The sequence below is a fragment of the Stegodyphus dumicola genome, chromosome 6 (assembly GCF_044657685.1).
Source record: "Stegodyphus dumicola isolate Sdum_Otavi_A_Nest chromosome 6, ASM4465768v1".
Classification (NCBI taxonomy): Eukaryota; Metazoa; Arthropoda; class Arachnida; order Araneae; family Eresidae; genus Stegodyphus; species Stegodyphus dumicola.
The window spans coordinates 103,075,667-103,102,285 of NC_140773.1; the positions used below are offsets into that span (position 1 = coordinate 103,075,667).

Here is a 26,619-nt window from a genome sequence, read left to right on the forward strand (position 1 = left end):
ATTGGAATATTAAATTATACGCATTTTTTCTTGCATTTCATTTAAACTTATTGGATTGAATTAAATCTACTTCGACGACAGCGCATAAACCACAATAGAATAAATACATTCTTTAAAATTCACTCTAGTATTTGTTTACCACAGCGACACTCTGGCGCTAGATTCACTTAACAGTATTAATATTTATATAACAGTTAACTTATATAATAATTATATAATGGAAACTAAGTTAACTGTTATATAATCCAATAATTATATAACAGTTAACGTATATATTTTGTTCATATTATAACTCATAATGCACAAAATTTATATCATTTAAAGAATAGAGTTATCTAATCGTTGCCACATGTTCTATTCAAATACTTTAATAAAGCTAGAATGATGTATAAAAGAAATTAAGAAAACAAAACAAAACAAAACAAAAAAAAAAAAAAAAAAAAAAAAAAAAAAAAAACAGTTTTCACAGACGATTGAGTATTTCTCATTTAATTAATTCAGTTCTCACTTCGTGAGAAGGCAAAAATACATAAAAACTCAAAATATTTATATTAAAAATTACGAAGTAAATCTCAAGCACTTATTTCCTCGAAAAAATTCCAGAAAAAATTAAGTATGATTTAATTGGCAATAATAAACGAATGCGTTATCTTTGTTGTTGTGAAGCTAAGTTTCTCTAGATTGGCAACAAATCCACTAGTCTCCTGTTTCAAATGTAAACATCAATGGCCGCCATTAAAAACAGGCTTAGCGGCAATTAAACAACTTTAAAATTGCTAATAATTCTAAAAATATTGCACACAGATTTACTAAAGGCATAAAAACCTTAACCGAAAGATAAAAACAACATAATTCAATCATTTTAAAAGCAAAAAATGTACAATTTACAAACATATAAGAGTAAAGAAGCTGAGATCACTGAGCCGGGTAACAGAGTGGATATATATATAAATATATTTATATACGTTTGGTGCGGCCGATTGCAACCAAAATACGAGGTGCACATCTACATGTTATAGCAGTCCTATATACAAAATTTCAACGTTCTGAGGCTACTCGTTTTTGAGTTATGCGAGATACGTACGTACATACGTTCGTACAGACGGCACGAACAATTCTCTTCAGAATTAATTTCAAAGCAGTTTTATACTTTTTTTGAAGGAAAAGAGTATTTTATTCTGTCCTTACATACAGATATCACGCAAAAACATCGTTAAATTTCATTCGATAGCGGTCAAAATGGATATTTTCGTTGAAATATGCTGCCTGAAACTTTTCGCGATTACAATACTTCCTTTTTACTTCGTACAAGGAAGTAAGAAGTAAAAAATTTTTTAAATCAAAAAATCGATATGAAACAGTTAAGGACAAAATCAAACTAATGTAGCATATGCTAAAGCACTGATGTAGCAAAAATTTACAGGTGCCTATTTTAAATCATTTAAGCATTAAAAATTATACCTAAGCCATTTAAAAAAATTAATAAATTTACAAATTATATCAAAATATTTTTTAAAAACTGTAAAAGATTTATGATTTTGATATTTTTGACTTCATTACTCATGACATCATTCTTGTATTGAATATTCAGATTTCAAATCTACTAAGTGCATGATGAAGAGTTTTATTTCAAAATAAAATACAAGTACTTTTTTTAATTATATTGTCCTTCCTAACACCCTTTTGTATCAGAAAATTTTAAGGGTATTTGTAAAAATATTTATACATTCTGTGAAATATTATGAAATCTAGAATAACGGACTAACACTGAATGTTTTACATAACATGCAAAGCAAACAGAACACCTAATGAATGAAGCTTTACAGAAATTAAATAAGCATGATCAATTGCTAAGGGGCTCAGTAAAAGTGTGCTCTTTTAATGTTGCATGTGGACCAGGATATGCAATATCTGGATCTGCTACTCATGCTACAGGTGACCAGATATCCTACCCCAAATGAAAGGAAAGCATGCAAAAAATTCAGATAAGCAGTTCAAAAAGCTCAAATAAAAAATTTAGAAAAATTATCAATGATATATATATTAGAAATGAGCTCACTTGCAGACACATAGATTAAGGTCAATTCCTGGTTGTAATTATTTTTTACAGCAAAAATTTATCCAATTTACACAATCCTTGCTAAACTCAGTTACTCGTAAGATCATGGTAAAAACATATCTTAACCCTTAGCACTCTGCTGCGGAGCCGTCCGTCATTTGTTCGGTAACTTTGTAGGCTCCGCTGCGGAGCCCAATGTTTTTAGCATGATTAGGCTTAAGATGTTACGGAATCATCGGTGTTGGCAATTGTTATCTGTAGTTAAAACGTGCTCAGTCTCATTACTGTTAAGATTGAAACATTATTTGACCCAATTTACGGTTAGCAACATAGAGAAAAATATTTATTGTGATGAGATTATAGAGGTGAGTAATAGTGAAGATGTGTTTGATTTTTCCTTGTCAGAAGATATTGTGGAAGACAATGTTGATTATAATTATGACACTTCAAGTAGTGGTTCCGAAACTATACTACCAAAGATACGACGAATGGTAGTTATTGAAAGTGAAAGCGAAGAGTCGCAGGAAGACTTAGATGAATGGCGTGATGTCACGGAAGAATTAGATATTCTGGATAGAATACATTTTAGTGTATTGCCAAAGGTCATTGGAACACAAATTCCTACAAATATTGTACAGCCGACACAATATTTCAAATTATTTTTCACAAACGAACTGATAAATGAAATTATAAAAGAAACCAACATTTACGCAGAAAATGTTTTAAAGAATAAAGAAATATCTAGTAATTCTATTTGGAAAATGTGGCGTGCGGTGGAAGAGGAGATGAGTTTTGGATTTTTATTGGAGTTATTATCAATATGGGTACGATACCCCTGGCGAATATGCAGGATTATTGGTCAGTTAAGGAGAATAGTCACATCCCTTTCTTTGGTAAAATATTTATAAGAAAGAGATTTATGCAGATATCCTGGATGCTGCATTCTGCTGCGAAAATGTGCCGGAGTTGCTGGTAGGTAGTGGTACAAAAACATGTGGAGCACTAAGGGTTAATCATTATTCCTATTTTCTTTTCTGGAAAAAAGTTTTCAACCAACCTGTTCCAACGTATTCAGCCCTTCACGCTGTCCATGCTTATGCAACTCCAAAAGGAAAGCCCTTCTCATTTCCTGAAACAATTTGATTTATATATACTAGTGACCTGCTAAAAATAAATTTCTTCTGATATCAAATTTTATATGATTATTTTGTTATCAGATTACACAATACTTTATTTCACTAAGCAATAAAATAAAAAATTGAGCCATAATATGATTTTAAAGTACTTATAAAATTAACTACTAATAACATGAATGAATTTTATGATTTATGATGCAGCTCCTTCAGTATTATATGGTAATTACCTATTTACATGAAACAAAAATTTTTTAAAAATTCATTGCATTATAAACTCAAAGTTTCAGTGGGAGATTACTAATTTTTATTGAATATATTGTCTCAGCCACCCCCTGAAGGCACAATATAACATGCCGTCCCATATTCTTTGCTTTTCATTCTTCAGCACTGCCACTGAAGCTGGACCAGAATATTAGCAATCATGGTAATTTCTACATGAAGTCAAACTGTCCAATTTGACATAAGTCAAAATGTCCTAAGTACTGCAAGATTCTAAGGCATGCATTGTATTTTTTTTAAACTGCTAATGTCTTATAAAAATCATCCCTTTTGTACAAATTATCCAGTAGTTATTGAAAATAGAGAAAATTTTTTAATTTTAAGCTAGGCAAGCAATAACTATTCAGAGAACTAGCAACATTAGTCACTGTATAATGTTAAGATCAATATATACAAAGAGATAAAGAAAGAGTTTTCTATGACCAGGAGCCTTCCAAGCTATGGTTCTAAATTTTATGACTCACTGAATTTTATATACCAGACATAAGTGTAAAGAATTACTTTCCAATGGAAATACATTGTCTGTGAATTTTATTGTTAGAAATTTATTGTGGCATTGTGAAGAATGAAAAACAAAATTTATGGAAAACATTACAATGAGTATCAATGGCTTGACAATGTATTATTACTATAATAGTCGCAGCACTCTTAAACAAGGGGCAACTTAATCATGAACATGAAATAAATATTATGGAAAATTACCCAGTCACATCATTTTCAAGATAATACATACACCCAACTCTTGTTTTACATGATACATACATTCCTTAGAAAGGCATGTAAAACAAAATTGTGCAAAAAAATACATGCAACATATGGTAAATTTGGGAACATGTATTACTAATATAATAGTCGTACTATTACAGTAGTCATAATGTATTACTACTATAATAGTCTGCTACTATAATTATCATAATGTATTACTACTATAATAGTCGCAGCACTCTTAAACAAAAGGCAACTTAATCATGAACATGAAATAAATATTATGGAAAATTACCCAGCCACATCCTCTTCAAGATAATATATACAACCAACTTTTTTTTTACAGGGTAGATACGTGCCTTAGAAAACCGTGTAAAAAAATACAAGCAACATAAGGTAAATTCGGAGATATGTTCCAAAATTTTAAAAAATCGTGCAAGATGAAAAAACTAAAAAAAAAAAAAAAAAAAAATACAAAAAAGAGATAATGAAATCCATATTACACATTTATAAATCAAAAGCAATTAATTTTTATTACAAAAATAAATTAAAATTAGTGTACAGTGAAAATTCAGTCCATAAGTACACATAAAAATTTTAATTGAAATTAGGAATAGAAATCAATTTCGCAACTATTCATCGCTACTTGAAAACAAGTGTGCACTTTTATTATGAACTGGATCAAATATGCTATCATCAGTAGATATGTCAGATATGTTTAGCACAACTGTCAGATTTGCTTCAAATGAAGAATTTCGTTCATTATTAATGGCCTCTGTTGACTTTTTTGTTGTTAAAAGTGTATTATTAGTGACTTTTTTGTTTCTCAAGCTGCTTGCATAATTCCTGATATTCAGCTACACAAAAGTTAAGATTACACTGAAATTTTAATGCATGTTCCATGTCAGGATCATATAATGGTGTTTTATGGAATTTGAGACGCACATATAGGTTAGTAAATCTGTTGTATTTTGGATTTAAAGAGATATTTAGTTTTTGAAAAGTTTTAATTCTGTTAATTATAGATGTTTCTGCATCATTTACTAATTGATTAGCAGCATTGAAAAGTTCTTTATTAATAATTGCTGCATAGAATTATTTTCATATATTATTTGCTTTATCTATTTTTGTAATAGTAAAAAGTTTTTTTTAATTTTTTATAACAGACAGTAGTTGTGACCAATTTAATGTACTTCGAAACTTGATGTGATTAAGTGCAGTAGAAACGTGTATAAGTATTTCATCTTTCCATTTCAAAAAGGTATCTATAGGTAAATTCAGTTGATAGCTTGCTTTAACTATAAATTTGTTGATGCTATTTTTGAAGGTCTTGTAACAGTAATTTTTGTTTATGTATCTCACTGGTCTATATTTTACTTCATAACTCATTAGTGTTTTTAGTTGATCGTTTTGTATGATATCCAGGTTGCCAGTAATTATGTGCTGGTGATGAGCATCTACGTAAATACTGTAAATTGGTAATTTGCAATGTCATTCTGCCGACTCATCTATTTCATGGTGGTTAGTAAGAAAGCTGCTTAAATGTCTTTTGATATTTAAATGCAACTACTGGTTTGGTGTCTACAGCTGGAAAGTAAACTTTACATTTATTGAAAATTCTAGAGAATCGAATATTGTCAAACTGCAGATGCAGAAAATTGACTTTAAAATAAATTTTGCATAGAGCCAGACAGTTAGAAAGTCTAAGTTAAAAAAAATCAAGAACCATGTCTTTAACAATTCATATTTTGTCATAGTTTTCAAAAATGAATTTTTTCAGTTTTAAAAGGAATTTATTAATATAAACCAGATGAACAGTTTCTTAGGGAAGTTTGCAGAAATATACACTTTATTCAACTACAATTCTACTAACTTTAGCTAAAGAGATAATATACTTAATAATCCACTGGTAAATAAAATATTATTTTATTACTTTGCAGCTATTGCACAAATATTAGGAAATATATTTTGATTTATTAATGTATTTATTATAGATATATATAAAATGAAATTTAAATATCTAATTGATTAAAAAAATAATATATTATTACTAACCTTATTCTGCAACAACTCATTGAAATTTCCATTTTGAAAACCTTTAGATTTCAACCATTTGTTAAAATTATTGAACTCAGGAACAATTAAAGCAACAACATAATCCTGAGAAAGGGAAAAAAATACAGTAATATTATAACTCAATACATGATATCTACTTGATAAAGGTTGAAGCCACAAATTTACAGACAGAGGAAATGAGAACATAACAATGCCTGAACAAATTAATTTTTACCAAAGTTTCTATCCCCCATTACAAATTCTTGAAATAGTGCTACTTAAAGAATTTCTTGAAATCAGTAAAAGCTCAGCAAAGCATTCAAAATTAAATCCTTTTATGCTCTTTGTTAAATACAGAATTATACTATTCAGATATATGCATAAAAAATTTGCAATCATAAAAATACCTGATCTGGTAATCCATCGACGAACACTTGTAAAACAAACTGTGAGTAACTGTATGCATTTTCAATTTTTTCTGGTGCTATATACTCACCCTAAATATATACACAAGTATTTTTAATCTCTTAGTAAGTAACATGTTAGCACAAACATTGCGAAAAAAACTACCTCAACCCAAAGTAATCTTGAACAAAAGATTGGGAGGGGGGAAGAAAATATCAAGAAAAAGAAAAAAAAAAAAAAGGGGGGGGACAGTTCTATATCTTCTGTTCTACTGGGCCGACTCATGAAATTCAACTTGTGTTTTTCATGTCTCGAAAGTGTGACTAAGGATATATATTAGATATAATATATAGCATTGTTCTTATATAGGTATTTTGACAGAAAAACAGACTTTTTTTTTTAAATAACATACCAATTTTTTCCCATATTTCAATTCTACGACTCAAATTATGCCAAACTACCACGTTTTATAAAAATCTCAATAGTAGTTTTTAAAAAATTAACTTTCAAAATTTTAGCTCCTCAATGTTAATTGAATTTGGTATAAATTTATTAATCTCTCTTTTTTTGTTAAGCTTATTTGATTCTTCCTTTCACATTTCGAAATTCAGGTTCATTCCAAATAAATTTTACGCCTTTTTTATGATTTAATTTTAGAAATTTTTCAAAAAAATGTTGAATTATAATCTGTAAAATTTTCACCATCTTAAAGTAGACGTACTTCAAAGCATACCTGCAAAACATTACAGCTTTTATTCAAAATTTTCAAAGATATACGTGAATTTATATATTGGTACATTTTGAAATTTGGCATAGTTGTTGAAAGCGATAAAACATCAAATGTGGTTTAGACATCAAAATAATTTAGAAGGGTTATAAATTTATTATTTTGTTTATAATTTCTAACCCTTCTAAATTTATATTATTACAGATGAAAGTTAAATGTGTGCAATTATTTAACTTTATCGTCTTTCGAACATATCTTTTTCTTTCTTTGCTAAATGATTTGAAAGTAGGAACGATGTGACTTTTTTCCCTCTCATGCACAATGTAAAAAGGAAGGAACAAGGTGTTCTTTGTTCCGCTCTGGCATAATGGAAGGGAAAGGAAAATTGGTTGCCATATATTAAAAAGTTCACCAAATGAATTATTCTTGGCGCAAACTGAAAGAAATTACACCAATATAAATTTTTTAATTTCTCCACAAATTTTACAAAATTTAACATCTAGGCATAATTTGAGTTGTAGAATCGAAACGTGGAAAAAAACTGGTAATTTTTTTTTCAGAAAAAGTCCAGCTTTGTGTCAAAATACCTATGTTAGAACAATGCTATATATAAATCGAATATATATCCTAAGTCGTGCTTTCAAGGCATGAAAAACCCAATTTTAATTTTGTCAATCGGCCCATTGGAACGGGAGATATAGAATTGTCCCCCCCTTTTGTTTTGCACAGTGTACATTTGTTGGCATCACTTCAGATGACTTAGTGACTAACAGCTCATGTTTACATTTAAACATCCAGCATGTTAATGTGAATACTATCATTAATATGGTGTTAAATGAGGTTATGCTATGTACTGCCAGAAATTTTATGAAATACAGGCTTTATGAATCTTGTGAATGTTTTCTTAGCTTCTTTCAACACTTCAGTTGGTATTTTTTGCTTAATATGTATTATCACATGACAAAATATCAGACGACTGATAGACGACTTAATCTGCCACTGGTAATGTACAGATCCTCAGCCTATTCACCTATTAGGTGAATATCCAGTTTCTGTTGTTGTTTTTGCAGTGAATTTTTGGCAGAAATAGCCACAGATTCTGTCACTGCTGCAGATGATTTCCCTCATACTGACTGTCATTCAATATTCTATCCTCTTCTTAACCAAAACTGACTATGAGTTGAGTTTATCCTTTTGCCTCAAGAGCATCATTTTTAAATATGATCTTTGGTGAGTCCCATTGCACACACTATGCTCTTTTTGGTTTATGGACTTTTTACAAGCCCAAACATAAATAAGGTGTTCTGCTACAATTCAGGAGTTTGTGGCTCCCATTTGAAGTGAAAGGAAATGGATGCGCATGTGCTATAATCTAGTGCCAGTCATTTGAAGTGAAATAAAGACAACAAATACACATCTGTGTAAACAGGTGCATATTTGAACAAACTATGAGGGTTAATAAACTCTGGGCCACCTTATCCAATACAACAAATAAGATATATTTTGCTACAAGATAATCTACTTTCAAAAACAAATTTAATCAATTAAAACTTGTGATGACATAATATATGATTAACAAACATTGAATTTTTCAAAAGTATTTCTTAGGTATTCATTGCAAGTTCCATTTATCAAAATTCTATATAAACTTGAATATTAACATTTTGAGATATTTAATACGATAAAATAAAAACAAATTATAATAAATAACAGAATATTGAACAATCATTATAACCAGTATGCTATTGCTTATTGAGAGAGAAAGATGAAAATTGCAAGTATTCCTGTATGTTTTTGCAATTAATTAAGATCTTTTTTATGGAAAAGTTAAAAAAACATTAGCAATGTACATTGAGCAAAAAACTACATACCTGCATCCTACTAGTTAAAAAAAGTATTATCCATATAGACCTCTAATTATCACTGCCACATGAAAATTTAATCTATAATTTAACTATGAGATTAAAATTTAATTTTTACTTAACGGAATTTATTGTAGTATACTTCGAACAGGTAAAGAACAAGATAACTGTTAATACCTTCATGCATCAATTTGTAAATTTTTTAATTTGCTTATCTAGTTCTTCATTAACTAAAAGATTAACAATCATACACAAAATTAAGGGAAAAAAAAGTTTCGTTTAGAAAAATACAAAATAGAAAAATAATATTAACCTACCTGAGAAAGTTTGAAAAGATGCTTTTTTCTGTCTATAACTTTCAGTGTACCATTCTAAAGAAAATATATTACATTAAATGATAAATTAATGACAAATTTACTGTTAATAAATCATAATAAACATTAAAAATAAACAGACTCAAATTATAACATACAGGAAGCCATCTTCCTATATCCCCAGAATGATGCCAACCTCCGTCATCTAAACATTCTTTAGTAGCTTCTGGGTTTTTAAAATAACCTTTGTAAACATTAGCACCCTTGAAACAGATCTGAAAAAATATATCTCTGTAAATACTATGAATACACTAATGTTAAATAATATCACAAGTAAAAATATATGTTCAGTAAGCAAGTAAATAACAATATTTTATAAAATTCAAAATTTCTTCTCCAGACAGGTGATTTCTTCTAGAGCTTACATAAAATATCTGCTATACAGTTACGGTGACTAGATTTCGAAGTTCAAAATTCAGAATGCTATATATATATATAACTTTTTAAATATCTTTTTTACAAATAAATTATTTTACTATTATTGTTATTGTGGTGGTGGTATGTAGGTTTATATGTATAAATCAAAATAAATAACTTTCGTCTTAATTTTTAATAGTGATGTATAATATTTTTTTAATAATTAAAGAATACATCAAAATGCAGCATTCATTTTTAGACAAAATAATAAATTTCTAACCCTTCTAAATTATTTTGATGAAGTAGCCGTATATTTCTCTGAAGCATGAATATTTCTTAGAGTATCTTCTTCTTTTGCTTTTCTTGCCCTCCAAATGTCCACTTTAAGCTGTGTCTTATCACTAGTCCAAAAGCTGTTCATAATGCTAAATAATGCTCGTTTAGCTGCAACATATAGTGCTAGGAAGACAATAGAAAAACTCTGGAAATTTTAAAACATTTGAAGAAGGAATCTGGTTCTTATTAAAACATTTAGTTATTTCCATCCACCTCTGAACTGGGCAGTTATTATTTGAGCATTCCAATTATTTTTTCTTCCATGATACATTGTTTAAGATAAAAATTTTCCTCATATATATCAATTTCCAATAACTTATAATTTGGTATAATTTTATTAATTAACAAAGAGGCTTTTTCAACTTGATTGTAAGAAGGTATTTCATTTAATATAATACAGCTGTACATTTCCAGTAAGAGCAGTCTGACAAAATGAAACAGCTTTATGAAATTCAATAACTTTAGTATTGTAACATGTTTCCATCCTCTTCAAGTTTTTCTAGTCTTTTTTAACATTTATTGGAATAAAGTTATCCTCTATCTTGCTTAATACTAAACCTTTCAGAGCATCCAGAAGCAATTACATCAAATATAGACATAATTTGATTTTCAAATGTTGTAATAATTTTAGGAAATATTGAAGCCTGAGAGTGTTAATAAAGTGTAGCCAAGCTTTTGCCACTGGATTTTCAAAGAGATTTAAAATAAGCACGGGACACTTTTCTTAAGATTGCAAAGAGGCCTTCAGTGGTAAAAACAGAGTACCCCTTCAATGGCGGGAAGTAATGCTAACCATCTTGTTTATGAATCCCACAGTATCATTGAAAAACCAAACTGGTTTCTATGAAGTTGCAGAAATTTTTCAGTATTTCTACTCAATCATTTCTATGTCAACTGACAAAACATCAGCTGATGTTCTTGTAGCATTATGGATGAGAAGTTAAGATTTCATTTCAGTTTAACGAAAACATTATATTTTTTCCACTTCTATCAGCTCCTCCAAAATTAGAAATCTTATTATCAGCACAAAGACCAATAACTTTTAGTTTTAAACTATTTTCTTCAAGACAGGTAGTTAAATAGTTGCTTACGATATCGGATGCTTCACCAGGCAAGGAATTAAATTCTAAAACTTTTGCTCTAATTCAATAACTCCAATCTATAAATCTACGAAGTATTAGAAAAGTTTTATTTCCTGGTGATTGGACTCATCACTTAAGATTGAAACAAATGAAATTTTTTTCATATCATTATGCAAAGCTCTTAAAGCAGAAGGCATGAAAACATTTAGTATTATTGCTTCGGCCTTGGTTCACGCATATGTAAATTTAGGCTTATATGCCATTTGAAGCAGCTTAGATGTACAGTCTAAAGACTTAAAGCTATGGCTGTGAAAAAAGGTATGGTATGGAATAGTACTTTCTACTGCACTACTTACTAATCTTCATTCTTATTACCCATTTTCTCCTCTTGGAAGAAATTTTTTAATAACAAGCTAGATGCAACAGCACAGTCAGATATTTTATGTTTATTACTATTTATAAGTCTAATATCTACACATTCACCATGGCTTATCAAAGATTTTGAAGAAATGTATTGCGTTGTACATTAGAATTGCTTATAATTCTTTCAATGCTTCAGTAGATTTTCGTTACATGTACACCCCCCCTTTTTTTTTCTTTTTCGAACCCATTACTAAAAAAAACCAATGGCAAATATAAATAATAAATTAAATGGCAGTAAAACATACCCCCAGCACATATGCACCGTTGATAAATAAAAAATATATCATTGCCAAATGCAAAATATCATTACACATAATTTTTTCGGAAGATTTAAAAAAAATTTTTAACCCTTATGCAAAATAAAAATGACAATGGAATAAAAATTTTACAATTTAAATGTGGCAAAAGAAAGATGATTTTAGATGTATCTACAATGAAATTTCAGCAAATGATAAAAGAATTATTTTTAGATGCCATGTAATAAATATGTAAGGGGATGATAAATGCCAATGTATGTAATGTACCATTGAACACATAATGTATGCAGCACTGATAATTAATATATATATATATATATATATTATTATAAATTCAAATCACAATGGGATTAATATATAAAAATTGCAGTAATGTCTGAACTGTAACTGTGAGCAAAAATTCTGTGTATGTGTTGCCTAGGAGGGCAGAGAAATACAGGAATAAGAAATAGAACTCCACCACTACAATTTTGCTAAGGTAAACACTAAATGTGAAACCACCTGTTTCTGTGGCCGGTATGGTGCATCTTTTAACTTACGGCTGTATTCTCAGTTTGGACGATACTCGATTAGTCTATGCAAACCACCAGAGTGTGTGAACCTGCTCTCCCCTGTATTCTCAGTTTGCAATCTACACTACTTAAATAAATATATGCATTTAAACTTTCACACTCTCACAGTACTGATTTTCGAGACAATTTGGGACAAATGTTATAAATTCAGGACCAAAAACCGAGTTGTAAAAAAATTGGTACAGTGACTTAAAATTCGGGACTGTCCCAGGAAATTCAGAACGTATGGTCACCTTAATACAATTAATATTTAATTACTGGCTAGTTAGCTAAGATAAAACACTCAGTTGTTATCAATCAAAGGGGAAGGAACTGAAGGGGGAAAATGAGCCTAAACAGATTGTAACATTAATGAACATTTTTAATGAGAGAGAGATTAACTTAAACATAGTTTCGTAAAGCAGAGAAAGTGAAGAAGTAAGAAAAGCATATACATACATATGTAAGAAAGAGTTATGTCATCACCGCGTGGAAAAAACACCAACAGCGCATGCATCAGGAGAAGCGCTCTTAAGCTAAACGTCACATTATGATTTATGATACAACAATCCCCCTTTCGATGTTTGGCCCAGGAAATTCAGAACGTATGGTCACCTTAATACAATTAATATTTAATTACTGGCTAGTTAGCTAAGATAAAACACTCAGTTGTTATCAATCAAAGGGGAAGGAACTGAAGGGGGAAAATGAGCCTAAACAGATTGTAACATTAATGAACATTTTTAATGAGAGAGAGATTAACTTAAACATAGTTTCGTAAAGCAGAGAAAGTGAAGAAGTAAGAAAAGCATATACATACATATGTAAGAAAGAGTTATGTCATCACCGCGTGGAAAAAACACCAACAGCGCATGCATCAGGAGAAGCGCTCTTAAGCTAAACGTCACATTATGATTTATGATACAACAATCCCCCTTTCGATGTTTGGCGGCTGAAAAAAACATTAATCATTTACAGTTATTCCAAATAATTTACAGCACTTAGAATTTTCAAAGCAATTTTCAAAGCAATGTTTTTGTCAGTTACATTAGCAGGCATTTTCTCTGTTGGCACATATTTAACGTTTATTTCATTTCTTTCATACATTTCACATATGAAATTATGTCTAATATCTATGTGTTTAGCACGTGAGTGGTAAACAGTTTTTCATAAGCTTCTGCGCACCTTGATTATCACAATATATAATGGTTGGGCAATCAGCATTAAAATTTAATTCTTTGAGTAAACGATGTAAATAAACTGCTTCTTTAGCACTCTCTGAAAGACCAATAAGCTATGCTTCACAGCTTCATAATGCAATGGTTTGTTGCTTTCATGATTCCCATGTTATTGGACTTCCAGCAAGCTTGAATAGGTAACCTGTATAGGATTTTCTAGTATTAACATCAGATGCCCAGCTGGCATTGGTATATCCAAAAAGTGTTTTTCCATTCTTTCGAAATTTTAGGCAATAATTTTTAGTTTCTTTTAAATATCAAAGAACGTGCTTTGCAGCCAAACAGAGTAATTTTCCAGGACTGTTATTAAATTGCCTCTGGTGACTGACGGCATACGTAATAAACATGGAAAGATACATAAGCAAACCAATTAGATGCCGATAAGGTACACAGTTCATTCCTTCACTTTCAGAAGGACACATTTCTTTACTTAATTTTAAACTAGGATTTAAAAGAGTTGCTATTGATTTTGCATCTTGCATATTAAACCTTCGTAGAATGTTATAAACATATTTCTGCTGAGATAAACTACTAGAATTATCATTTACACCTTGATTAAATTCTATTCCAAGGCAATAATGAAGTTTGCCTAACTTTTAACTAACTTAGCTCCTTTTCTGGTCTTCCTGGATTCCAAGTCTTGATTTTTCTGTCTTGATTCTGTTAGGCTGATCATGCCTTACATAGTAAACAGTCCTTAGAACTGAAATGAAATTTTACAAAAGTTAAACTGCAGAATAACTTTTCTGTTATAGAAAAGGAAAACAGAAAATAAATATTTAAATGCCTATGTGGAATTATTAGATGGTTTATCATTCTCTCTTCTATTTAATCACTAATTCGTCTCTGGAATTCTGTTTCATATGATTTTATTAACTGCTTCTAGTTTTCAATTTTCATATTATGTGTTTATATATTTTTTATTTATTTATTTTTCAATTTTCAGTCTCATTTTATGTGCTTCACAGTCTCATTTTATATGCACATTTTTCCAGGAATTAGTCCAAATTCTCAGTGTTTATATTTGCTTTGACATTAGTCTTTTCACCCTTTATATGTTTTGACAGAATCAGATTTCTTATATTCTGAGTAGCATCATGTACATTTTGGTATTCTACTAATGGTCCACTGGTTCCCTTCTTATATTAAAAAAAAAAAAAAAAAAAAAAAAAAAAAAATATGACTTTAGAGTAAAAAAAAATGACAAGCAGTACATTAACTGTCAGCCATTTAAATTTCTATCAAACATATATAGCAGAGGTGACTAACTTCTGTATATATATAACCAACTTTCTTTCTTAAAAAAGGTATCATGACCTTTGTACTAAATCTTGGCATTTAACATATCTAAATTTACATCTTATGTAGTAATAAATATTTAAGAAAATTCAAGTTCTCAGCATTTATATTTGTTTTAACACTAGTCTTTTCTTTAATACAATACCTGTTTAGAGAATCTAAATACCAAACAAGAAAAAAAGGAATGCCAGCTTCTGTATTATCATGCCGAGGGGTAAAAGCAGGCAATATAAGAAGCTCACTAGATGGTGTACCGAAGAATGAGTAGATGAGTGACATTAATTAAAAGATTGATCTCTTCTTGAAGATAATTCACTTCAGAACATTTTTTTTTTTTCGAAATTCTATTAATTTGATTCATAATAGTATTATAACTTTTTCCGAATTATTAGCTTCCCAGTGAATTAATAGTTTGAAAACTGAAGTCCCTTATTTTATCATAAAGTTTAATATCATTGAAGTCAAAAATATTAAATCAAATTAGTTAATTTCTTTTCCAGTCATATTAGTTTTTTTAAGGCTTAAACTATTGTGCTAATATTGTCTTCTTCCATTTTCCTGAAGTTATTAACTGCAATGATATCATCAATACATCTAAACATACTACTGAAAAAAACTTTATCGCCTTGCTTAATATATTTTGGAAGCTATATTCTTTGGTCAAAAGGTAAAAGTTGCAAACAAAAGTGGAGAAAGCTATATCCGTAGGTATCCCTTTTATTTGCTTGAAGAAAAAAGCCTATAATGTATGTAAATTTTAAAAAGTGCATAATTAAGGTGATTTTTCCAATTTTTTTTAGAAATAATTGAAAGAATGTCAGGAAAAGTTTAGTGAATGAAACTAGACTGTTATAAATATCAGTAAGTGGAAGAGAGAGATGTAAAGAGTTTCAAAATGACAACAATTTATATCTTTTATTTCCAAAGTTTTAAGAGCGGAGACAGAACAGGAATATTATTTTCAATTCCAACTATAGCAATGTTTTTTATTGATTGAGTCAAAAAGAATAGGACAGATTTTTTTTTTAGGTTGTAGGGTTTTATATTTATTTTAACTAACATGTATTTTAAGCTACCTTTCCTGTCAAGCCTTTACTTTCCCCTAGAATTGCCAATGCTAGAGTATGTAAATTGTTGTAGAGCGCGCAGTATATTCAAATTTAGCAGAAGTAAGTTGAGTTTAAATAGAAGGGAAACGAGTTTGTAAGTGTGCTTCTTGAATCACGAATGTGGAGGTTGCTAGGTAGAAATTTAAGAACCGCGCGTTTCGGCCTGTGTGCCTATCTTGGCAGTTTTTGATGAATCCTTCAACTGCTTAATTAGTAAGCTCGCTGAATCTCAGCTGTATTTTAGAATGCGGTTAGGTTAGTTAAGATTTCAGAGCCTCGTGGATAGTGATCTAGCTATTTATTCATCCAGTCATTATTTTTCAGTTTTACATTCTGTTTCTGTTAAACCGCCGGGTCGGCGTAGTTTGTGAGCGTCAAGTGGATGCAGCTGTTATTTTTAAAGTGGAATAAAAAGGGCTTTAAACCCTTCTTACGTGTTTGTGTAAATCTACATTTCATAGCAGTCACTACCACAGTTGCTGACAAGTTGGGGCCACACGTTACTACATGGTTGAAAAGCAAAAATATAGTTTATTGCTTTTTTGTAGTATAGTACAAAGTCTGTAATCCGGACGTCCATAATCCGGAATGATCTATTATCTGGACCTCAAAACTACAAACTTTATGCACATGTGTAAACGCCACATTTAATGTATAATGGACGGTATAAGCTAGGCTAAAATTATCTAAGACATTTCAGTTAATGTTGCAGATTGCGCTGTTCCTTAATCTTCTAACTGGATCTCGCTTTTAATTTTTGGCAGGCTGTTCGAACAATTTTATAAAAATTAAGCTTGAACTTTCAATTATGCCAAAAAGAGTTTCCAATTCTGGAGGTGCCAAAGGATCTACAAAGCGAAAGCCTGTTTCGATGTCCACTAAACAAAAAGTGGAATTGCTGCAAAAAATGGATAAAGGTCTATCTGTCTCAAAATTATGCGAAAAGTATGGCATTGGAAAGTTCACTATATATGACACAAGAAAAAGGAACTTTTTGAATTTTTTTTGGAAGCATCTTAAACAACTTACATTGAAAGAAATGTTTAATAAAGTAAACAAATAAATATTAAGCTTTTTTTTTTGTAAATTTTGATACCCTTTAGATCATAATTGTACTTTATTTCATAAATTACGATTTCATATTTTTAATTGTATAATTTCTGCATGCCATCTTACGAGATTTAAATTGATGATCTATAATTTGGGAAAAAACCCTAATCCAGAAACACCGAAGTACCGACGAGTCCGGATTATGGACCATTAATTACAAAATGAAATTTGACTAGACTTTTAAGAAATTTTGGAACCTGTCGGATTTTACTGAATTTTAAGTTTCTAGTGAAAAGCTTTAATTTTGTTGATAACAGAGGCAATATTGATATTGATTTTTTGGGAAGTAATTGCCTGTTGAAGTTCAATTTCAACAATTCAAATTAAATTACTATCAAATTTCTTTCAATTTATGCTAAAATAGTTACTTGCTTTATCTATTTTTACTGATAGTGAAGTTTTGCTTAAGTTCTAGAACTTTGTTTTTAATTACAGTCTTGCTAAGAAGAAACTAAGTTACTATAGTGGAAAAAAAAATATTTTTGATACTACTGAAAACAGAAGTTTTCCATTCTAAAAAGGCATATACATATATGTGTGTGTGCGTGTATGTATTAAATGCTTGTACACACACACACACACCCAAAAAAAAAAAAAAATCCCAAATATATACATAAAAATAACATTACCTCACCAGTGTCATCTTTTGAAAAGTAGCCCATTTCAGGAACATCAGCTAATTTCATATGATTGCATGGTAAAGGAGCTCCAACATGACCTGGGGAAAAAAATGTTTAGTATGAATAATTTAGCTTCTATATTTTTCAAGTAAAACAAGTTTGGTAAGAATTTTCAATAAATTTGAAGCACACAGTGGAGAAAAGGGCACATGCCATGAAACCCATAATTTTAAAGGAAAAACTAATGCAAGAAAGTATTTTTTCATATAAATACGAATACCTTAACAAAATTACTCAAATTCTAAATAAATGCTATTACATGTATGATATTACTGAATAAGTATTGAATACTATTAAGCCATTTAAATTTATTTAAAGTAAAAATAATACATTTGAATGTCTTTTAAAATATAATACAGCCAAAAGTCGTTAATCCGGACTTGTCGGGACTTCGGCGATTCCAGATTATCGATTTTTTCGGATTATAGATCATCAGTTTAAATCTGGTAAGATGGCATGCAGAAATTATAAAATTAAAAATATGAAACCATAATTTATGAAATAAAGAGCAATTATGATCTAAAGGATATCACAATTTACAAAAAAAAAAAAAGCTTAGTATTTGTTTACTTTATTAAACATTTCTTTCAATGTAAGTTGTTTAAGTTGCTTCGTTTTATGTGATAATACTCGTACTTTCTCTTTAATTCTATAAACAGACATAATTTCTTCTTCAGTTAAAAAGTAAAGTCCTATAATTGCTGTGTCGAGAATACCGACTAATTTGTCAATCAAAATTTTTTTCATTTTCAATAACCTCTGGGTCACTTTCTTCTTTATCGGAAGCGAATTATAATGTCGAGGAATTTGATTTAAATCATATCAGAGTACATAGAGATGAAATACTGCATTTAGTAAGGAATTATAAGCCAAATAAAATAAAAACATCTGCCCTGAAGATAAGGATAGTGCTGACAGGTTAACTTTCAATTCACTGTGCGCCGCGGCGTTTCAGCGTTTCCCCCCCCCCCGAGCCGCAGAGCAGCGTGAAATTGATAAACAGATTTCGGAATGGTTTGAGAAACGAAGGATATGCCTTTATCCATTTTTGACAGCAATTCCACTTTTTGTTTAATGGACTTCGAAACATACTTTCGCTTTGTAGATCCTTTACATATTAGTAAATATATATCGGAAATTCTATTTGACATAATCAAAAGTTCAAGCTTACTTTTATAAAATTGCTCTAACAGTCTGCAAAAAATAATAAGCTGGATCCAATTCGAAGATTAAAGAACAACGCAATATGCAACATTACCTGAATTAGATAATTTTAGCTTAGCTTATAGCGTCCGTTATACATTAAACGCGCAAGCGCAAACGTATTATGCGCATGTGCACACGCATATTCGCAGCCATAAAAGTCTTATGCGCATGTGTCAACACGACGCATGCGCAGAAAGTTTGTAGCTTTGAGGTCCGGATTATGGGTGTCCGAATCAACGACTTTTGACTGTACATTAATTTATTTATTAAAAAAAGGAGGGGGGGGATTCAGAGGAACTCTTAAATTCTATATTAAAAATAGTTGCATTTTAATATTGCTCGAATGAACTCTCGCCATTGTTCCTAAGCTTCTTACAATACATTAAATACAAAATAGCTATAAACAGAATAAAATTTGTGTATGTCAAGATTCTGCATTCTGGAAGCACTAATGTGACAGAAAACTTTTCATGATGCCCAAATATCATCAAACAGAAAGTTTATTTTTATATATTTTCAGAGAATAAAAAAGCTATTTCAATAATTCTTAGATATAATGTCATGAGCTGTGTTTGCCAAAAACTTAAAGCTGGCAAATACATGTCTGGTGCCTCTTTTCACCAGTGCTCTTCATTTACCTCCAACATATTCATAAGGAAGAGTCATAGTTCCAGCCAGCACTTCAGTTTGTCCATAAGCTTCAAGTATCTAGTAAATATAAAGTATTTCAAATAAATGATGACAGAGTCTTCAAAGATTCGCAATTAAAAAACATATTAATGAATTATAGAACTAATGTAAAAAACAATTAATATAAAAAATTGCACACAAGATAAAAACTAAAGCTAAATAATGGAATTCTGTATTTATGATTTTGATAGAATATCCCTGTGAAAACAATAATTAGAGTTTAATATTATAGAGTTTGACTTAATAGTATAAACTAGTTTCAAACTTCTCATAAAATAAATTATTGCCATGTCTGAAATTAACTATTAAGTCTTGGAAAGGTTGTAAAGTCACCTTTTTTATTTAAATATAAACTTTGAACACAAATGCACTTCTTGTGCTTACAGCATCAATCATCACTTGTGGCAATGTAACCAAAACAACAGTCAAATTCAAATTTATAAAATGGAGTAGTAGTCAAAGACAACAATTAAATTTAAAGCAATATTGACTCAACACTCTAACTGGCATAGCAATTTAAATGTTTGCAGCAAATAACACAAAGCTGAATAATTACAAATTTACCCGAGATGGCAGAACTATATGATGTCGCCACGAGGGGAAGAAACATGCTTAGTCTTACAATCCAAAAACCTCAGCTTAAATACTATCTAATTCATTTACATTTTTGGTTTTCAAATGAAAGGAAACAGAAATGAGAAGTTTTAGAAAAGGCTGAAATTATAAATAACTGGTTAATTTAAATACCAAATGTTACAATATAATCAAATGTGACAAGTGAGTTTTACCATCCAACATAAGAGTCATTCTGGGTCTTACTTATTTATTATTATTTTTTCTACTATCATTTCATGCATGATGAGGGAAATATGATGATGTACTGGAAATGTAAAATGCAAAGATACAGAATGCCTAAAAATTTTGTAACACATATGAATTTGTTAAAATTTAAGTTGTTAATGGTTTACTTTAAGCAAAAACTGAAGGGAGGGATCATCATGAAGTCCTTGTCAAACTACAACAGAATTTTGCAGAATATTAAATTTCCCTTTTTTGTGCTGCTTTTCCCCAAAATAATCAAGCATCAATCAAAATTTAGTTTAAAAAAATTGTGTCTAGGACCATTAACTATATAAACATCATAACTAATATTTTATACCTTTGTTAAATCAGCAGTTTAACCACAATATGTGAGGAATACAGCATCCCATACAGGAAGAGAGATTTATTATTGGCATATTTTATATAAAAGCAGAGAAAAGTATGAAATTGCATTATTTCAGAATATTTATAACCATGTGGACAATGAGAATAATCACAAAGCCACATGTAGAAAAGGATTATCCCATAAAAGAAATTTGGATTTTTTTAATGTTTTATCTGCAACACAATAAAAACACATTTTGATAAACACACAAAATTCTGTCATAGTTTGACAAAGACTTTATGATAATCCCTCCCTTCAGTTTTGGTAAGCTAAATGAGAACAGACTGAGATAAACAGCAGTTCAAAAGCAGTTAATTAGCAAATTTGTCACTTTAGTTACATTGCCATGAAGGCTAAAAACACCTTTTAGCAAATGAAAACAAAATTCAAATGTATTTCAACTATTTAAAGAATAATTAAACCTTTAAAACTGAAATGATAGCTACTTTAAAAGATAAACATTTTATAACTTTGTAAGGTAATAGGTAAGATAAGACACACCTTTAAAAAGGTAAAGGCTGGTTAAGTGTGCCTTCACAAAAATTTCTTTACTGTAGTTATATGAGTTATGCTAATGTATGCTAAAGCCTCTGCTTAAAAATGTCCTTATTGGGAGAGAAGGGCTAAATGAAACTGGCTTGTGATGTTATGCATAGGGAAACTACCAAAATACCAAGCAGCCAACCCATTCATCAGGAATCAAACCCACTTTGAATGACCAGTATGCTGTAGTCTTAGATGCTGCCATAAATAAGCCAAGAATTTTCTTAATTCGTGGCTGAAGGCTTAAAAAGCCTAATGGAACTATGATACAAGAATCACCTGAGAAGCAAATTTCCTATGGCCTATATAAAGAAACAAAACATAATTACCTGGAAAGATTTATTGCAAAAACACAAAAATATTCCAGCTACCTCTCAACATAAGAACCACCAGAATTGTGGCACCAGTTATACTGTGGAACAAGTTTTTGAAGTCTAATGTGATAGAAGTTTGCCACCGGGGAATGTAGCCATCATTTCCCAGTCTGCTCATTTTCATTTGTAGGAAAGTGATGCCCAGACAATAATTTCTTCAAGTTCAGGTTTAAACAGGTGGAAGTTGCTGGAAGCAAGACTAGGGAGAATATGGTGGATGGTCAAACCCTCCAAGCCAATCTTCTGCAGCAGATTTTTTGTGGAATTTGCCGTATACGGGTAAGTGTTGCCATGCAGCAACACAACATCAGCATTGAGCATCCCATGTCTCTTGTTATGAAGCGCTTGACATAAGTTCTATAGTGTTGTGCAGTAATGTTCAGTGTTCACCATAGCACTACTCAACATTTCCTGTCCCAAAAGAACTGTACACATCAGTTTCCGAGTGGATACAATCTGTTTGAATTTGGTCTGGCATGGAGACTGACTCTGACGCCAATGCATCGACTTTTGCTTGGTTGCTGGGGTGAAGTGAGCAGCCCACATCTCATTAACTACAATGATCCTATTGAGGCACTCGTCACCTTCATCATGTTATTGCTGCAGAAAGCTGCTTCATGTGTTTCAGTGCTGCTCCCATGCATTTCATTTGTTGTTCGAGTGTAAGGTTCTTTAGCTGGTGCATAGTTTCCAGAAAAATGGATGTTTCGTGATGATTTCATGTAACATAGTTTGTGATATCCACGGGAAATGGCTACTGAATTCTGCAACCCTAAAGTGACGAATCTGCAGAATGCACTGCTGCACCTGCTCTACAAAGCCATCATCAATGAGGGATGGCTGGTACCAGCACTGTTCAACACGGACATTTTGCCCACTTTCAGAAAACTCCAGCCAATGATGAACTATCTGCTTGCTCATCACATCCGGTCCATACATTAAACACAGCTGACAATGGATTTTGATCAGCCCTACTTTCTGTATGTTCAAAAATTTTATCATGGACCTCACCTGTCAGTGGGAGAAGAAATAAGAGCCGACATCTGTAGCCACTACAACGATGTTAATGTAAGCAATGAGGAAATTATAACTACTGCATACAATAGCAACACCCACAAACTACCTGGCTTGTACCTATGCATTTCGGTCCTTTTGCAGAACCATCTTCTGGCAATGTGGGAGACTTACTTTCCGGATGATCCTTGTAATTAGTCAAGTTATGAAACTATGATAACTATGACAAATATAATAACTATGAATAACTAAGATAATTAGTTAAGTTAGTCATGATTAATGAGTGAAATGTTAACGCTATGTTAAGATTGATGGTACAGAAAGAAACATTATACTTGATAATATAGCTTTCTCATAAATGTAAAGTAACTTCCTCCCAGCAGTTCTGTGGTTGTCAATTAAGGATTTGCTGGATGAAATCTGAACTTCTAATCATTTCACAGTATCATTACAGAAAACACAGCAAAAACTGCAGAACAAAAAAGGTAAAATATATTAGGACTTATCTGCAGTTGGAGTTCAGCAAGGTATCCAGCTAACCACTAATACTGAATGGGAGAGTTTTACAAAATAAATCACTAAACATTACCTTAATCAGTAAAAAGAAATTAACATAATTTCTCTCGCTCCTCCAGCAAAATGAAAGAAAAAAATGAACAGTTGGGAAACTAAGAGTTATAGTAAAATGTTCTTACATAACAGCCTGAAGCACATCTGAAAAACCTCATAACATCCTGTGATACTGGAGCAGAGGTAGTAACTATCATATGAACTTCTCCTCCTAAAATATCTTGAAACTTTTTGAAAACTAATTTATCCCATATTGACTTTTTTGTAATTATTTGTCTGAAATATATGAAAAAAATATGAAACATGAATTTTTTCAATACTAAATATAAAATACGAAAGCACTGCTTTTAATACTTACTTTTTGAGAAGTTTCTCTTTCCTTGCAAGGGCAATTTTAAGCAACAAGGCTTTCAATACACTACTTTTAACACTATCCATTACCTAAAATAACGTTAATGAGCAAATACAGTGGAAGCACAATCTGTAGAACAATAATATTATATAAAAAAAATTATTTTCTATTTCAGAAATTGAAAAGCATTTTATTAAATTCATTATACCTCCCATTTTTTGTTTCTTTTTTTTTAATAACATTTGAGGTCTATCTCCCTAAGGGAAGGAATACCTTCATGGAGGACATTTTAAAAGCAGCTGTCTCATATTCACACTACACAAGGGAAACACAATAAAATTTCCATGCAGCCAACCTACTCGCAAGGGTTTGAATCCAGGTTGAACTAAAAATGCTCAACAATTCTGCCACTCAGCCTCAGGTGGGCCCACAACTCAAATGTAAAGAAAAACTTATTTACAATAAACAAACTAAAAAGCTCATTTGGGATAGATATGATCAGCAAATGGATGATTTAAACAAAGCAGTCAAAGAAAAGAGGCCGCTGATATTCATTAGGAAGCAAATCATACTGCATCATAATAATAATAGACCAAATACTGCTTTGGTGACTCAGCAAAAAATCGCAGAGCTAGGCTTGGAAATTCTGCTGCATCCTCCATACTCCCTAGACCTAATACCTCCTGATTATCCCTTTTTTCTCTTCTTGAACAGTTTTTTGAAAAGAAAAAATTCAAACCTGAAGCAGATGTCAATATTACTTGACTGGCACTACTTGAATTCTTCACCTCTAAGGACAAGACATTTTTCAAAAGTGGTATCTACAAATTGCCATCATGTTGGCAATTACATCTAAGTAATAATCGAAATTATGTTGTACAATAAATATTATTATTAAATGTGCAAAAAATGTATTATTTTCCTTTGCTTTTCAAATGGACAGAATTTTAAAGTAAACCTTATACTTAAGGTTTTCTTTTCCCTCAAAAAAAAAAAAAAAAATTACTACTTTTATTTTGCACATTACTTTTTTCAATATTTGCTTACCTATTGGTGACTTTTGACAATATACATTTGATAACTAAACAATTCCCTCAAAATGTTTTTTTTTTTTTTTTTTTTTTTTTTTTTTTCACAAGATAAATTTAAAAGCAGGGATCTAAGCACACTCCTGTGTTTCAATCCTTACATTCATAATGGCTCAGTTGCCTTTTTGGAAGATTTTTGCAGGAGCATCATACAAAGCACCAGTTAATTTTAGGTTCTTTTTCTGCCAAATCAACATGATACCAATTTTCATTTTCAACTGTGGAAAATTTTCAGCTATTTATTTCCTTCTCCTCATTACAGTCAGACAAGTATTTTTTATAAGTCTAAAGAGTTCATCTGCCAATGGTGGAGACATGAAAAAACAATCAATATATAAATGGTACCCTTAAACACAAAGTACTTCAAGCAAAGATTTAACAACTCTTTATCCATTTAATTGTAAAGTTTCTTTTCCCATATAAAAGATCAACTTTGTTTTTTTTTCCTATATAAATGATCATATTACAGATATAGCCTGATTTAGATTTACGTAATTTGTTAAAAATTTTTAATGCTTCAATATAGTAATGCTCAAAGCAGAAACATTTCAGATACACAAAGTATAACTCTGGATTAGAAACTGGACTGTAAACCCAAACATCTAACTCTCTAGCTTCCTCCTCCCCCCCCCAAAAAAAAACACACACAAAGTATAACTGGATTAGAAACTGGAACTGTAAACTCAAATAATTTCTAACCTCTACAAGTAAAAAAAAAAAAGAGAGAGAGAGAGAAATAAATGCAAGGTGTAAAGAGCTATTAAGAAGCTTGCGAGTCCAGAACATACCTTTCACCTCATGCCTATATAATCAAAATCCAAATGTGTGAATAAATGTGCAAGTCATGCTCATCTCATTCCGAGTCAAATCTACACGTACCTCAAATCCTATGGCCATACAATGCCATCTTGAGCTAAAAATATTAATCACTAAAATACTCCAAAAGTCTGACATTAGTGTGTGATAAGAGGAGCTGAGCCAGAAAAAGCTCTGTCACGCTAGCGTGGCAGCCAAGAAATGAGTGTGTTTCATGCTGCCATGTCTCTGTAACAATCAGCGTGAAAGAGTTAAAAATCCACATTCACACTAAGGATGGTTTTTTTTTTTTGGGGGGGGGCTAATTTTAAATTATCTGTGGTCAGAAATTGTATTCAAAACATTTGTTTCAAGTATAGTAATTTTAATTAATTACACTTTTCAGAGATTGTATCACACAGATAGGTTCAGTTAAAGGAAATCATTTTCTTATTAATAGTATTATTTCTTTAATGTACGATATTAAAAAGGAGTCACTTATTTTGATTCTTAATTGAAAATTTTTAATCAAAAACAAATTCATCTCAAATGAATTAAAATTTGCTGATAATATCAATGCCTCAGTTTCAACAATTTTATTGCAGCCGCAAAAGGGAAAATGTCAACATTTTCATTACTCCTGCATCCACAAAATTCAATTGATTGATTTCTTATGTCCTATTATAAATTTTAAGAAATGTCAGAACCTCGTGATTTTAATAAATTTCTGACATGA

At 30.6% G+C, this 26,619-nt stretch overlaps 1 protein-coding gene across 3 annotated transcripts in view; it reads right to left on the reverse strand.

The window, feature by feature from the left end:
* The window catches only part of LOC118183988 (long-chain-fatty-acid--CoA ligase 5-like), a 100,401-nt gene that overhangs the window by 17,862 nt on the left and 55,920 nt on the right, over positions 1-26,619 (reverse strand). For 2 of the 3 annotated variants that reach the window (XM_085818741.1, XM_035353617.2), the window contains exons 12-20: positions 24,007-24,089; positions 23,774-23,924; positions 19,889-19,958; positions 17,994-18,082; positions 9,701-9,817; positions 9,546-9,599; positions 6,642-6,731; positions 6,235-6,339; positions 3,117-3,188 (exon numbers count right to left, since the gene is read on the reverse strand). In XM_085818741.1, the coding sequence (XP_085674867.1) occupies positions 3,117-3,188; positions 6,235-6,339; positions 6,642-6,731; positions 9,546-9,599; positions 9,701-9,817; positions 17,994-18,082; positions 19,889-19,958; positions 23,774-23,924; positions 24,007-24,089 (831 nt within the window). The remainder of the gene's footprint in view (positions 1-3,116; positions 3,189-6,234; positions 6,340-6,641; positions 6,732-9,545; positions 9,600-9,700; positions 9,818-17,993; positions 18,083-19,888; positions 19,959-23,773; positions 23,925-24,006; positions 24,090-26,619) is intronic. The other variant, XM_085818742.1, reaches the window with a different exon arrangement.